At 39.4% G+C, this 13,824-nt stretch overlaps 1 protein-coding gene across 1 annotated transcript in view; it reads right to left on the reverse strand.

Annotated features, from left to right (window-relative positions):
- npr2 (natriuretic peptide receptor 2) overlaps positions 1-13,824 on the reverse strand; it is an 89,503-nt gene that overhangs the window by 3,553 nt on the left and 72,126 nt on the right. Inside the window, exons 16-20 of the mRNA XM_085463187.1 lie at positions 12,984-13,130; positions 12,175-12,298; positions 6,179-6,247; positions 5,762-5,936; positions 2,118-2,216 (exon numbers count right to left, since the gene is read on the reverse strand). Of these exons, the coding sequence (XP_085319313.1) occupies positions 2,118-2,216; positions 5,762-5,936; positions 6,179-6,247; positions 12,175-12,298; positions 12,984-13,130 (614 nt within the window). The remainder of the gene's footprint in view (positions 1-2,117; positions 2,217-5,761; positions 5,937-6,178; positions 6,248-12,174; positions 12,299-12,983; positions 13,131-13,824) is intronic.

Below are 13,824 nucleotides of genomic sequence, written 5' to 3' on the forward strand. Positions count from 1 at the left end.
GTCCTGTATCTCAGGAAAAAAAAAATCAGCTTATTCTAAAGGGGTGAGGTGGGAAGCGCTGACTACTTTTTCATTACTTATAATTTAAACATCAACGGGCCCAGGATAGATCCTTGTGGGATCCCTGTGGATTTTGCAATTTGACAAATTGAGATTTGTTTAGAAATATACGGTTATATCAGTTTAAGCATTAAAAAACATAAGCTAGATGTGGAAAAAAATAAAGTGAATATAAAGACGCCAAATTTCAACCCACTACAAGGAAGGTCTGTAACTTGGAAAACATTAAAGCTATTTTACTTTTAAAAAATCAGCCTATTCTGAAGTTGTATGCTTAACCTCATAAGACCCGAACTCTTTCATGGCATGCATTTTTTATTTTTCTTTGCTATTTGGGCTGATTGGGACCTAAAGAATGTAAAAACAAAGAATTACCAGATTTTTTTTTTTTTTACCTAATTTTTGTTTGTGAGAAAAATGAGATCCACATATGAGGACATTTATTTAAAATTTTGATAGAACAGTGGCAGTATAATCCTCGTAAGTGCATATCAGGCCCTTGTAGAGAAAACTTAAGTATTTTGGTCTAGACGTCCCAAAATGTGATGTCCACATATGTGGACGCCAGGTCCTAGGAGGTTAAAAAAGTTCTCATTTCAGTTTCCCATTAAAAAAGCTTTTCAAATATTCAACTAAACCAAATGCAGTACCAAGTTTGGGATTTTCTATATGTACAGATGGGTGGCAAATTAAAGGGAAAGCCAACAGTAAGATTCAAAGACAAAAACAACTGGATCACAATAATTCATCCTTAAGAGACTAATGTCGCATTCAGACCAAACACAAAGCAAAGTTTTCATGCAGCTCAGTTCATTTAAAGAATTTATGCTATTTTCCCCTGTCTGATGTCAACAGAAGCAAACCTGTGTTTGTGTAAATATTTCAATTTTAAATTTGCCTCATGCTACAGTGCGGATTCGCCCGACACAACTTTATCTGCCTTGTTAAGACTGGTGTGATTTCCAAAAGCCAAGAAGCACATCAAGCTAGATGTTGGCCAGTCTGTTCGTGCATTTATTTTGTGTTTCTTATTCTGTTCTTTTTCTTCTATCTAATAGTAGCTTATTTTTTTCCTGCTATCATAATGTAGCATGTTTGCACTGGTCGTCTTGGTTTTCAGTTACTTCTAGTCTTCTTTTTGCTCATCTTTTGTCTTTCTCCTGTCTCTGTGGGCATGTTTGGTAATAGTAACAGACAAAACTTTTGTCTTTTTGTTATTTCCTATTTTAATTGGAAGAAAAGCTTTCTTTTATTTCCTGTTGCTGTTTCCCTCCTCTGTGAATGTCCGCCCCACCTTCATTGTTTTTACCTGTGGCTAATCTTGTGTTTTATGTGTTTATGGCATCTTTTTTAAATTCAAGGGTACTTTTAATAATATGGCTTGATGCTTTATTCACAGACCAACAAACAGGTAAAGAAAGTTTGCTCATCTACGATGAGTTGTCATTATGGTTAATTTATTCCAGCTGTCTGCCAAACCTCTACATTAAAGTTAAAAGGAAATGCATCTGTGTCTTCCTCCTCTCTTCTCTGTCCTCGTGATCCATTTAAGACATCCTTCATCCTGGAGTACTGAGATTAACTTACACAGTCACAGGGAGAAGGACGGAGGAGATAAGGAGGCACAGATTAGAGAAATGGGAAAGAAGCCATTAGTCCTGTCTCCGGTTTTCTTTTTGTCAGAGAGTCGCCTTTTCTCCCTGTTAGCCTCCTGTTTCTAGTTTCTGTCTTCTATGCTTTCATGTTTCCCAGTTTTTGTTTTCTCCTTTTGTTGCTTACCGTTGGACTTTGTGTTATCGGCTTTGTTTCTGTTTGAGTTTTTCTTTATGGACCTTATCACCAGCAGTGCAAAAAGTGTTTAAAAGAAGTGAAAAGTTAATTAAATACAGAGCAGCTGCAATACAAGAATAAGAATAAGCTACGAGTCCTTTTTAACTTCAACACTGCAAAGATTTGTACGAAGCGTGTTACTCCTTCTGTTGAAAACACAGATTTACGTAGTAACGCCAGCTTTACATCCAACAGACAGCAGAGAGGAAAAACCCAGTGACACTCACCCTCTCCATTCGACTCCATCCGGGATGCCGTGTTGACAGTATCTCCAAACAAACAGTATCTGGGCATTTTCAGCCCCACCACGCCGGCACACACTGGGCCTGTAAAACAAACACTAAATATAGTCAGATTTTACCAAGGAAAAACAATCATCATACCTGAGGAGCTGGGAAGCTCTGTCATTACCACACCTCAGGGGAAATGTTAAATATGAAGACAGAGGTGTGAGTGAAAGGAAACTGCTCTAAATTACAGTGACGACACTGAGTGCCAGCCTATGCATGTTGGATTGTTTCAGCTGCTGAACTAGAACATAAACAGTGCCTCTATGAGCTGACACAGTCTAAATACTGTGCAAGAAGCTTCTTATAAGTTACGTCAAATTAAAAAAAACAAAAACAAGGGGGGCTCTTGTGCTCATTTCCAGCTCCTAATTTCTACTCTTGGACTGGAGGGTTTTTTTTAGACATTTTAGACATTCATCTTCTGTCTGAAGTAAGACATTTTAGCTCCTCTCCTTTTAAGCCAACTTTCTTCATCAGCCACTTCGGAGCACAGAGTTCCTGAGATGACCATATTAGCAGTGTCCTTTTTCATTGACATCATATGGAGCTAAGAGTAGAAAAAATACTCTAAACAAAGCATTTAGAGCTGTTCAGCTCACAGAATCTATTTGTACATATTTCATTGTCATGTTTAAGATGAGCCTCCACCACTCTGGCAATGCATATATGACAGAAAATGAGTAAAAGAATAACATCCCCCCCTTTAAACTCCATCTGTTTGGGTATTCGAAGAATGGAATTTACAAAGGCTCTGGATACTGTTAGCTAATCTCATGCCCTGGATAACACATGTTTCTTTTATAGTCCAAAAACTATTAATTTATTTTTTATGTTTTTGCCAGGATACACATGAAGAATCACTCAACAGTTATTAAAAAGCATTTAAGTGGGGGCGTTCAGAAATCAGAACCCGGAGACTTAAAGAGACACATGAGGCTGACTAATTTTATTGCATGAAAAGCAGTTAGAATAATTCAGCCTTTCTACAAGCGCCTCGCTCATCTAGTTTTAGAGGAGTGAGTGTGTGGAGACAGAGAAATGTGCCTTGCTTAGTTCCCAATAATGTCTGAACAAGCTGTCACAATTGCAGGATTCAGGTAGCCTGATTCAGCTTTTTGAATCTTTGATTTGTTCAAAAAGGTCACGGTCGTTCTTTTTACCAGGGAGCTTCCCATCTGGGGCCAATTAACTTTCGATAGACTCAAAGAGCATTTAATAATGAGATTGTGATCTTCTGCCACGGTGGGGAAAGTAGCCACATCAATGGAATAACAGCAACAGAAAAAAGTCTCAAAAAAGCGGGTGAGCATGGAAGAGACCAATGCAACTGTACCTACCGCTTTTTGTTATTCTGTTGTCCCATATGTGATCTGATCAGGTATTGTTGACTTATTTAACCTTTCAAGGCAATTTTTTTAGGGTTTCCGATAATCACTCTGATCATCGATGACCTCCAAAGTGATCGTTAACTATTTGCTGGTCTTCCTATCCATGGATTTAATCTTATTATAATCGTACTATTATTTATTATTAGCGTAGCATTAAATTTAATCTGCCAGTCTGTAGTTTCATGTTGGTGTCTACTGACTGTGATTGCCCGTTCAGTACCATTTTTTTCCTCCTATGTCTTTCTTCTGCTACCAGTCGAATTGACTGGGAGAGAATGGATCATCTCGACCACCAGCTGGTGTTTTGTAATGGTGACGAGCAGTGCAGACACACCAGCACAAGTACAAAATGCTGGCACTGGTGGTGGTCACTTGCATGGCCTATATCACCGAAGTCATTTTATATCATAGGTCACATACAACCCACTTTGATCTTAAGTGGGCTGGACTAAAGAGACTCCCCTTTCTGTCAGCCTAAGGAAGTTTAACTACGTATTAGCTACCTATTATAAAAAAAACAAAAGTTTCTATATTAGATAGTGGAAAAACAGGAACTTTTCTGTCATCAATTTTGTTATTTATTACATAATTACCTTCCTGTAGTATAAATAGCAATGTTTTTATTTATATTGTCTCTGTATTTATATATATGTGTGTGTGTATAACTCTGTAACTTCTGTCGGTGCTGTGCTTTTTTGGAAATCGAATTTCCCAGAGGAACCCACCCGAGGGATTAATAAAGTTCTATCTTATCTTATCTTATCTTAACCAACTCTTTATCAGTAGGAAGAATTTATGAAAATACAGTTAAAAGTCCAAAGTTATTGCCTTCTTTCAAATTTTTCCACTGTCATTCAGAATGGAGTGCTTGCAGGGCCAGTACTGACTCCCAGGCCTTTTGTTTGGCACACCTAATAATGTTTCAGGGTTAGGTAAATTACAGAATTTTCCCTGGGAGGGCTTTGGGGTATACCCTTAAATCACATGTGTCAAACATAAGGCCCGGGGCCAGAATCAGGCCGGCAAAAACTCCAATCTGGCCCACTGGAGATCTTTGGAAAATGTGAAGGAGAACATGCATTTTGGACTTTTAACTATATTTTCATAAATTTTACAGCTTGTCCTATTGATGAAGGCCTCAACCATAGGTGTCCATACTACACCAAAGTAATATCAAAGTAATTACCAAAGTAATAGACAAACAAATAAACAGTTTTCATTTAAACTAAATAAATACAAATAATAAGAGAGGAAAACAATGTTCCAACATGAGAAGTTCTGTTTTGTATTCATTGTAAACACTCTGTGTTTTCCCCTCTTCTTTTTTTCTCTGTAAACTATATCCACAAATACTCAATAAAAATATTTTGAATGAATACATAAAATAAAATTTTTTGTTAATTAAAAAAACTTTCTGCTTTATAATTAAAGGACAGTATGGGCAATGAGAACCTTTAATTTAACACATTTATTTCTTTCAGTTTAAGCCCAAAGAGTTGTGCTGTAACATTTCTTCCATTAAGCAGAGCAGCGTTTCCTTATCATATAGTAAAACTGAGACGTGCTGTTGATATTGCACTTCTTTATATTGAGATATCGCAGGGATTAAATGTGCAGCTACTGGATTTTCACGGATGGCCCTGATGTAAAATGAATTTGACTTCCCACTCTTAAATTGCAGGAAAAACATATAAGAAACAGTAATGCTGGCACAAATAACAAATAATAATAATTGATACCTCTGTGACCTCCCTGCTGCTGATAGTATTGGATATTAGAATAGAATAGAATAATCCTTTAATTGTCCCACAAGGGGAAATTTGGTTGTAACAGCAGCCAGAAAGACACATATACACATATTGACTGGATACTGACTATACAGAAGCTCTCCCAACTTTAATATCGAGGATAAGGCTTCCTGTTCCATCTAGCTAACGGTCCCTGTTTAGAAAAGCACATCTAATTAAAGCAAAACTATTGCGATGACTGTTGATGGCATTTCATTACAGATGTAGTCACTCATTTGCTCTTCATATGTTTATGTTTACCTGCATGTTACTAAATCGTGCTGCAAATGCAAACCTTGAAGCTTCTGATACTAAAACTGGACCAAAACATGTTTTTGTGGTGAAGTAAACAAGAAAACTGGAACCCTGCAGGTTTTACATTTTCCACTTGTGAGTTAAGACTCACCTGTGTGTATGCCTATCCTGAGTCTCAGCTGGTCGTTGGGTCTGTGTCGGATCTTGAACGTTTTGACCTGCTCTAACAGGGCCAGCGACATCCCGGCGATCTCTCTGGCGTGGAGTTTGCCGTTCCGCACCGGCAGCCCAGACACTACCATGTAGGCGTCACCAATGGTCTCAACCTGAGGGACCAATCACAAGAAGATCAGTTTTAACCTTCGAGTAAATAAGTCAACTAATTATTTCTATGAGCTGCTGTGATGTTTTTACTTTTAACATTATCTGCTTTGATTTTTGCCTATAAAAGTTGGCTGAAAGGGAGATAAAACTGCTTATTTCAGACAGAGGATGAAGGGAGGGGCTACACACATCCTTCTTATGCAAAGCTACTATAATAGACTCCTCACTGATTATCCCGACGTACCTTGTATACATCAAAGTTGTCGATGATTGCATCAAAACACGTGTACAGATCGTTGAGCAGCGTGACAACCTGTAGAGAGAGAAGTTTTCATGATTCTGTGTTTTCAGTGCAGCAAGAAAAGATAAGAGGTGGAAGTTTTTAGCTCATATCCTGTTTCTCAACCCAAAGCATTATGAGTTAATGAAAAATGTAGAAGTGCACGCTGTAAATCCAGCACTGGGCGCCCTGTTTTCTTTTGTTGAAAGGCTGACAGACTGGGAGACGAGCGCGTCTGTAAAAACCTCAGAGCTGCTCGCATTATTTCTGTCCCTGGACGATTTCCAGGCTTTGAGGCTTACTGAAAAACACAAATACGAGACGATAAATCAAATCCACAGATGGAATATTACAAACGCACAATCTGTCTTAAATTTAGGAAATTGAATTGGCTCGTAATAGTCGAAATGTAGCGGTAATGTCACCGGCTGGCTGTTTATTCAGAGGCCATTATTATTATTTGGGCTTCATATTAGATGTTCGGTTTTTTATTCCTTTTTTTTTTTTTTACAGCTGTTTTCTGAACCTAAAAAAACCCCCAAAAAACATTTGAAGCAGGGACATTTGGTCCTGAGTGAACTGTGATGAACCAGGATATAATTTCCGACCTATTTGTTGTCAAGTTCTTGAGTTTTCTAAGTATTAGGTTTTGCTTGGGAAGTGGCCAGGAAGCATCTGCGTGGCAGCTGGATTAAGAGCTCATTGAATTCTCTAAATATTAAGAAAAGGTGCTTCAGTGCTTTGTTTATTACCTCCTTTAGCAGAGGATGCATTAAACAAACCCTTTATGAAAGGAAAGCTCATGCAGTTGCTTCATTCAAAGACACATGAAATGAAATGACTAGTATAACCGACATCATGTAAATTACAGCTATATTTTCTATCTAATGGTAAAACCTGATAATATGAAGATGTGCTCTCTATAAAAAAAAACAAAACATATTTTATACAGATTTTATATTTAAATATTTTTTTAAAATTACATCTTATAAAGCTCCGGGCCATGGTAGCCGCAGTCTAATGGTGAATTTATGTCACAGCGCTTGTGTCCACTGTGTAGGTCTACACAGGGAGATTTGAAAACGTGCTTGTGTGCAGTTTCCAAAAATCAGCAGCACATAGCTCGACACTGGATGAGTGTAGGTCAGATGCTAATTGGTTGATAAGCTAAAGAGAACTGAGAAGGGAGCGACAGTGGAAGTTACCACGAAGAGAAAAAAATCGCAAAGATTTTTAAAAAAGCACCTTGAGAAGCACAAATGTATGGAGGGCCAGGGGTGTCAAAATAAATCAACGAAATACATCAATAAATAGTGAATAAAATGTGTAAATAAATGATTAAAATTGGAAATTTATTAAACGTTTTAAAACAAATGAGTTTATAGTGATTTATACATGTAATTATTATTCCCAATTGTAATTAATTCATGACATTTAATTTATTATTTAATTATGTATTAGTTTAATTCACTTTGGCACTTGTGGCCCTCCATACAATGATGATGATGATCTGCAGTGAAAACAACAACAACAACAACAGCAGCAGCAGCACAAACAAGAATCGCCAGGAGAGGTTTTTTGTGATACTGCCCCCTGGTGAAGGCAAACAGCTACAACATGTGGACGACAGTCTGCAAAGCTGTCTGTAGCCTGTGATTAGAAACACTGCAGAACTAATATTAACACAAGTAACAAATAATTTTTTATTCTTTTTTTGGGGGGGGGGAGATGGGGTTGCTGCCTTTATTAGATGAGATTAGTGCAGCGAAGAGGAGATGAAATGGGGACAGAGAGAGATTGGGGGAAGTCACGCAGTGACCGGCTTCAGGTCAGCGTCACATTTAGCTTTGCAGCATATGGCTGCCTCCTGGACCTGTAAGCCAAACCAGCATCCAGGAAATAAGGACATTTCTACAGAACGTCACTTTCTCTGCCATTTGGGAATCTGAGCTCCTGCACTGACCCTCTCACAAACTGTAACCCGGTGCACAACAACACCAGAGCATGGCGCTTGCCAGCAGTTGTGACTCATTTTTAATACAAACCTCCATTCACAAAAGTGATAACAACGAACTGCCAGTAAACAGAGATGTCTGAATCTCCTTCTGTCCAACCATATCCTTCAGGTGTTCCCAAGACATTCCCAAAGCATAATCTCTCAGCTGGCTTGTGTCCTAGCTTTACCCAAGTATAGCCTTACTAAAATCCCTCACCTAGGAGGGGCTCAGGGCCCTCGTCAGATGCTCACGCCATTTCAACTGTCCTCTATGTGAAGGAGTAGTGGCTCCACACTGAGCTCCTCCCAAATAACCAAGATCCTCATTCTATGTATGTGTCATATATGTGTCGTATCTGTTGATCAGGCACTGCAAATTATTTAATCCCAACACTGTCTGCTGTCACCAGGGAGCAGTGTCACAAACAAGTTGTCTCTGGGCTACTCTTGCTCATGCTGTTGGACCTTTAGCCAGCTGTGGAGAAGACAGAAGTTACAACATCTAAAAAGACCTTCCTTGTAGTAAAGTGAAGCTGAGTGTTACAGAAACCATACAACAACAACAACAACAATCTTTATTTATAGAGCACATTAAAAGCCCGGGGCATGCCAAAGTGCTTTACATGAAACAATAAAACAATAAAATGATTTACACTAAAACATCAGAATCATATAGGTGTGGGATTATGTTCACAGGTAAAAACCACTAATAGGAACAGTCAATAGCACACAGCTGTAGCAAAGAGAACTGTACCATCATACACAGTGATAGAGGACATAGGCAACGCAACAATAAAATAATAAAATAATTAAGACTATAACGTCAGAGTCATATAAGTGTGAGATTATGTTCACAGGTAAAAACCACTAATAAGAATAAACTATAGCACAGAGCTATAGCAGAGTAAAGCTGTAAAGCTGAACCATCAAACACAGTGATGGAAAACATTGACAGCACAGGACAACGCAAAACAACCAGACACATTAGAACATTAGAACAACACACTAGAAGCAAGGCGAGAAATTAACTGGTAGGAAAAGCAAGTTCAAACAGATATGTTTTAAGCCGTGATTTAAAAGATTGAATAGAATCAGACGCCCGGATGCCAATCGGGAGACTGTTCCACAGCTCAGGTGCAGCTAGAGCGAACGCTCGATCACCTCTAGACTTCAAGCGAGATCTGGGCTGAACCAACAATGACTGTGAGGAGGATCTTAAGGCCCTCGTAGGAAGATATGAATTTAAGAGTTCCTTAAGATAACTTGGCCCTGTGTTATTAGTAATTTTAAAAGTAAACAACAGAATTTTAAATTGAATACGAAATTTCACAGGCAACCAGTGCAGATCAGCAAGGACGGGAGTGATGTGAGCAAACTTCCTAGTTTTAGTTAGAATGCGTGCAGCGGCATTCTGGACTGTCTGTAATCTATGTAAAAGGGTAGAGTGGAGACCATAATAAAGTGAATTACAGTAATCTAGTCGTGACGTAACAAAGGCATGGATAAGCTTTTCCAAGTCATTGTGCGGGATGTAATGTTTGGCCCTGGAAATAAGGCGAAGTTGGTAGAAACTAGATCTAACGACAGCAGATACTTGTTTGTCAAGTTTAAATGAGCTGTCAAGTAGCACACCCAGATTCCTAACAGTGTCAGGGAAAGAACTGGTGAGAAAACCAAAAGCATCATGAAGTTTGGCACGAAGAGCGTCACTGCCAAAGATCATAATTTCAGTTTTCTTATCGTTAAGGATAAGAAAATTTGCCAGAAGCCATTGCTTGACCTCGCACATGCACTCTCGAAAGTTACTCACGGACATAGCTAGATCATCATTCAGCTCAAAATAGATCTGGATGTCATCAGCATAATAGTGAAAGGCAATGTGGTATTTCTCCAAAATGACACTTAAAGGAAGCATATACAGTGAGAACAGGGTAGGGCCTAGCACAGATCCCTGGGGAACACCACAGCAAACAGGTACAGCGGAGGAGGAGGATACTAATATCTGACTGCATACCGACTTTGCTGTCGTCGTGGAAGTACAAGCGCAATGTGTGAAATATTGTGGAAAAACCTGAAAACACCCTTTGATTTATGTGTACATATGTCACTGAGTGTGCTAGTGGAGCATCAGAAACAAAACAATGACCCACTCATCACAGTGTTGCTCTTTGCTGTGCTGCTGATCAAAGCTCTGATAATTACAACTTTCAACACTAGGAGTGAAATATTTCTTTTAACATAGTACTCCCGGGTTAATTAGTGCTTTGTTTTGTCTGGAAATGTGTTTGTACTCTACTATCGTATCCATATGTAATTGATTCTATTTCATATTTTACTATTGAGAAGCACTTTGGTGTACCTCTGGTCTTTAAATGTACTATATAAATAAAGTATTGATTGATTACATGATTTAAATTACTGCTTCTCTGTGGCATTTACACTGTAGGAAAGCAAAAAGCTGCCACTTAAACACCAGATTAATGATTTCTGTGGCCCGACACATATACCTGTAATCCACACACCTTTCAGCTGCATACAGTATATTTATACCATATATAGCTTCATTATAGAGAAAATCTTGTGGTAGGCAAGACAGCTGACTCCTTCATTTTACTGCAGAATCCGCACTGGCTGACTCTGGGTGCAGGTGACATCCATCACATGTCCAAAAAAAGCACTTTGGGTGAATGATGAGCCTCAGGAATAATCTACAGCATTCTGAAAATGGCTGTTTGGGTGCACACAGAGCCGCTATAATTACAGGTCAAGATGAGGTGAAGAGTTTGATTGACAGGGGGATTTTGGCATTGTGTGTGTGTGACCTGACAGGATTGGCTCCAGAGCTTAACCAGGGCTGGGGAAAGAAAAAAAGTTCCTTTACCTCCGAAGTACATTTTTTCATTAGCAGTAATATAGATGTAATATCTGAAACTACTTCTTCTTTAACCCTTGTTGTCTTCTAAGCAATGCATTTTTTCTTTATATAGAAATTAGGTGTTTGTAAGCAGTTATGAGTATTTATTGTGTAACAGGGAACAGTTTTTCCTTTGGGTATCAAGCAAAGGGGAAAGGAATGTGTATCTGGAGTTCCTCTAGTGGCCACTTGGGGCTGGCTCCCCCCAAAAATTGAATTCCCATAGAGTCTCATGTTGAAATGCCCAACTTTACTATTGCTTAGCAATCTACTATTGACCAAAGCAATCACAGAATGTTTTTCCATTCAGGACTGTATACATCTTCCCCAACTGGTATACCACTTTCCAACTAGTTGGGGAATAATCATTTTTCCCTAGTGACTGGTGGTTGCCAGTAGGTTGCCAACCAGTCTCTAGGATGATGCGCTAACACAGCAGGGGTAAATCCATCATCTATGAGATCCTGTAAAGGGGATGCGGCCACAATTAAAACATCTGTGCTTTCTCTGCTTTCCATGTGAAAAGTCAAGATGTCTGCTTTGGAAAAAAGGTCTACAAGGCCTTTTTTATTCTTTCTTTTTTAGCTTTGTCAAATAACATAACCTTTTCTTCAGCACACTGGAAGAGAAACACATTTTGGTTTTTTCTCAGGGTGATTCCAGTTCACCTGACAGTGTGATATTATCCATTAGCAGACATATCTTCCAGATGAAGTCTAGAAACCACTTTGGTATTAAAGTGAGAGGGAGATATGTGGTGGCATAACGTGACTCAACTCTGAGTCAACGTACTCTACCATCTAACAACTGTACTATTTTCAGTCGCGGCCTATGTGTGGGAACACGCACTATGAGACACACTGTAGATGGAGACCCGGTGAGCACTTTTCATGCATGAGTAGAGAAGGGAGAATTCACTGCAACTGCGATCACGACCACTGATTTCTTAAAAGCTTTAAGATTAGCTTGAAAGTCAGAAAAGTTAACACTTAAATGCTGTCAGAAGCAGACAAAACTGAGGTTTGCGATGAGGCATTGATCGGCGTGTACCTGTAGCGGCGTGCTCTCTGCAGACATGGATGTGAAGCCCACGATGTCGCTGAAGTAAATCGTGACGCTGTCGAATGCCTCTGCCTGCACGGTCTCCCCTCTTTTCAGCTGTTCTGCTACAGAGCTGCATAAACAATGACAGAGAGAAAGAGAAAGCAAGAATCAGAAAGGAGGAAGGAAACAAGATGTATATATTTTAATTATGTTAAGTTTTTGAATTAAAATATAATCAAAGATATGTTTCTTTGAATCACAATTACATCAACGCCCCGGAGGCTCAATTATAACCAGATGTCAGTTTATTTTTGCTAATTCTGCTAACGCTAATTTCCTGTTAATCGAATGATACCAAAGCCAAAAAAAGAAGTTTACTCAATTCATACGTGTGGTGAGAAATGAAATGTGTCCTTCCTCTCAGGCCTTTCTCTGACAGTCTGGCTTTGATGGAGGGGGCCAAGAAAAAGCAGATAAGTGGGTGAGAAAGATGGGATTTGTTCCTGTGGTGTTATCCAAATGCCTAAACTCGCTATCACGTCTGATCTGCCGGCTCACTTTAATGAGCGGTTCGCCTGTCAGTTCTCTGTGTTCCCTTTCATCTACAGTGAGATGGCACCGCGGGGAAATGTGTATCCGTTAATAAAATGCAGCACTGGGAGGAATTCGGAGTCTTTAATTAATACAGGGATTTAACACAAATGACAAAGTGTCATTGAGACACCCAATTTGCTGTGTTCGAGTTCACTGGGAGTTTTAAGCTTTTGGCTGTGAGGCTAAAAAGTGAACGCTGTTATTTTTTTCTTCTTTCTTACTGTGGTAAAATTTGATAGAGGAGGTTTTCAGCTTTCCGTTTCTCCTCAAGGTAAGCCTGTGTTCGCTCCTCCACCAGGTTCTCCAGGTTGTTGGCGTACTGCTCCATCCTGGACAGCAGGTTGTTCAGAATACTGGTGCTGCCCTCTCTGTTGAGCACACAAACAAACACACATAACATGAACATAACATTTAATATAGGGCCATCCATTTATTTCCCAATGCTCGTTTGGTTCTGGGTAAGCAGTCCCTTGCCCCTGTCCCCATTTCCAGCTCTTCTAGTGGAACATGGAGGTATTCCCAGGATAACCCAGAGACAAAATCTCTTGAGGATGTCCTGGGTGAGCCGCAACATCTCCTTCCAGCTGGACATGTGCAAAACACCTCACCTATGAGGCGTCAGATGTCCAAACCACCTCATCTGATATCTTTCAATGACTATGTCTCCTAAGCCCAGTCTACTTACAAAGCAATTCCTTCATCATGCATCTTGTTTTGTAGCTAATGACTGGTTAGTAGTGGATATTTCAGCCAGAGGTTGTCTAGGGAAACCTCTAATGTATTTACCACCTCCTCATTTGTCAATTAAGAGTACCAATCACTCTCACTGGTAATTGCTTCAATCACTTCAGTCAACATGGACTTTGCATCACAAGCATTTTTTTCACCCATCATTGCTTTTTGTCACTGGCAATCTACGCCCTGTGGCTGCCACTTCACTGCTGGTCCCTTCTTGTGTTGATGCCCTTCAGAGAAGGGAAGAAGCAACTGAAGAGGAAGACAGTTTCAGCTGTTGTTGTCCGCTTGCAACCCTGCCAATGAGTCACAACCTTCAGCCTGATT

Source organism: Copadichromis virginalis, linkage group LG7 (genome assembly GCF_057382275.1).
Source record: "Copadichromis virginalis isolate Kocher_CV1m ecotype Utaka linkage group LG7, C_Virginalis_male_GT1.1, whole genome shotgun sequence".
Taxonomy (NCBI): domain Eukaryota; kingdom Metazoa; phylum Chordata; class Actinopteri; order Cichliformes; family Cichlidae; genus Copadichromis; species Copadichromis virginalis.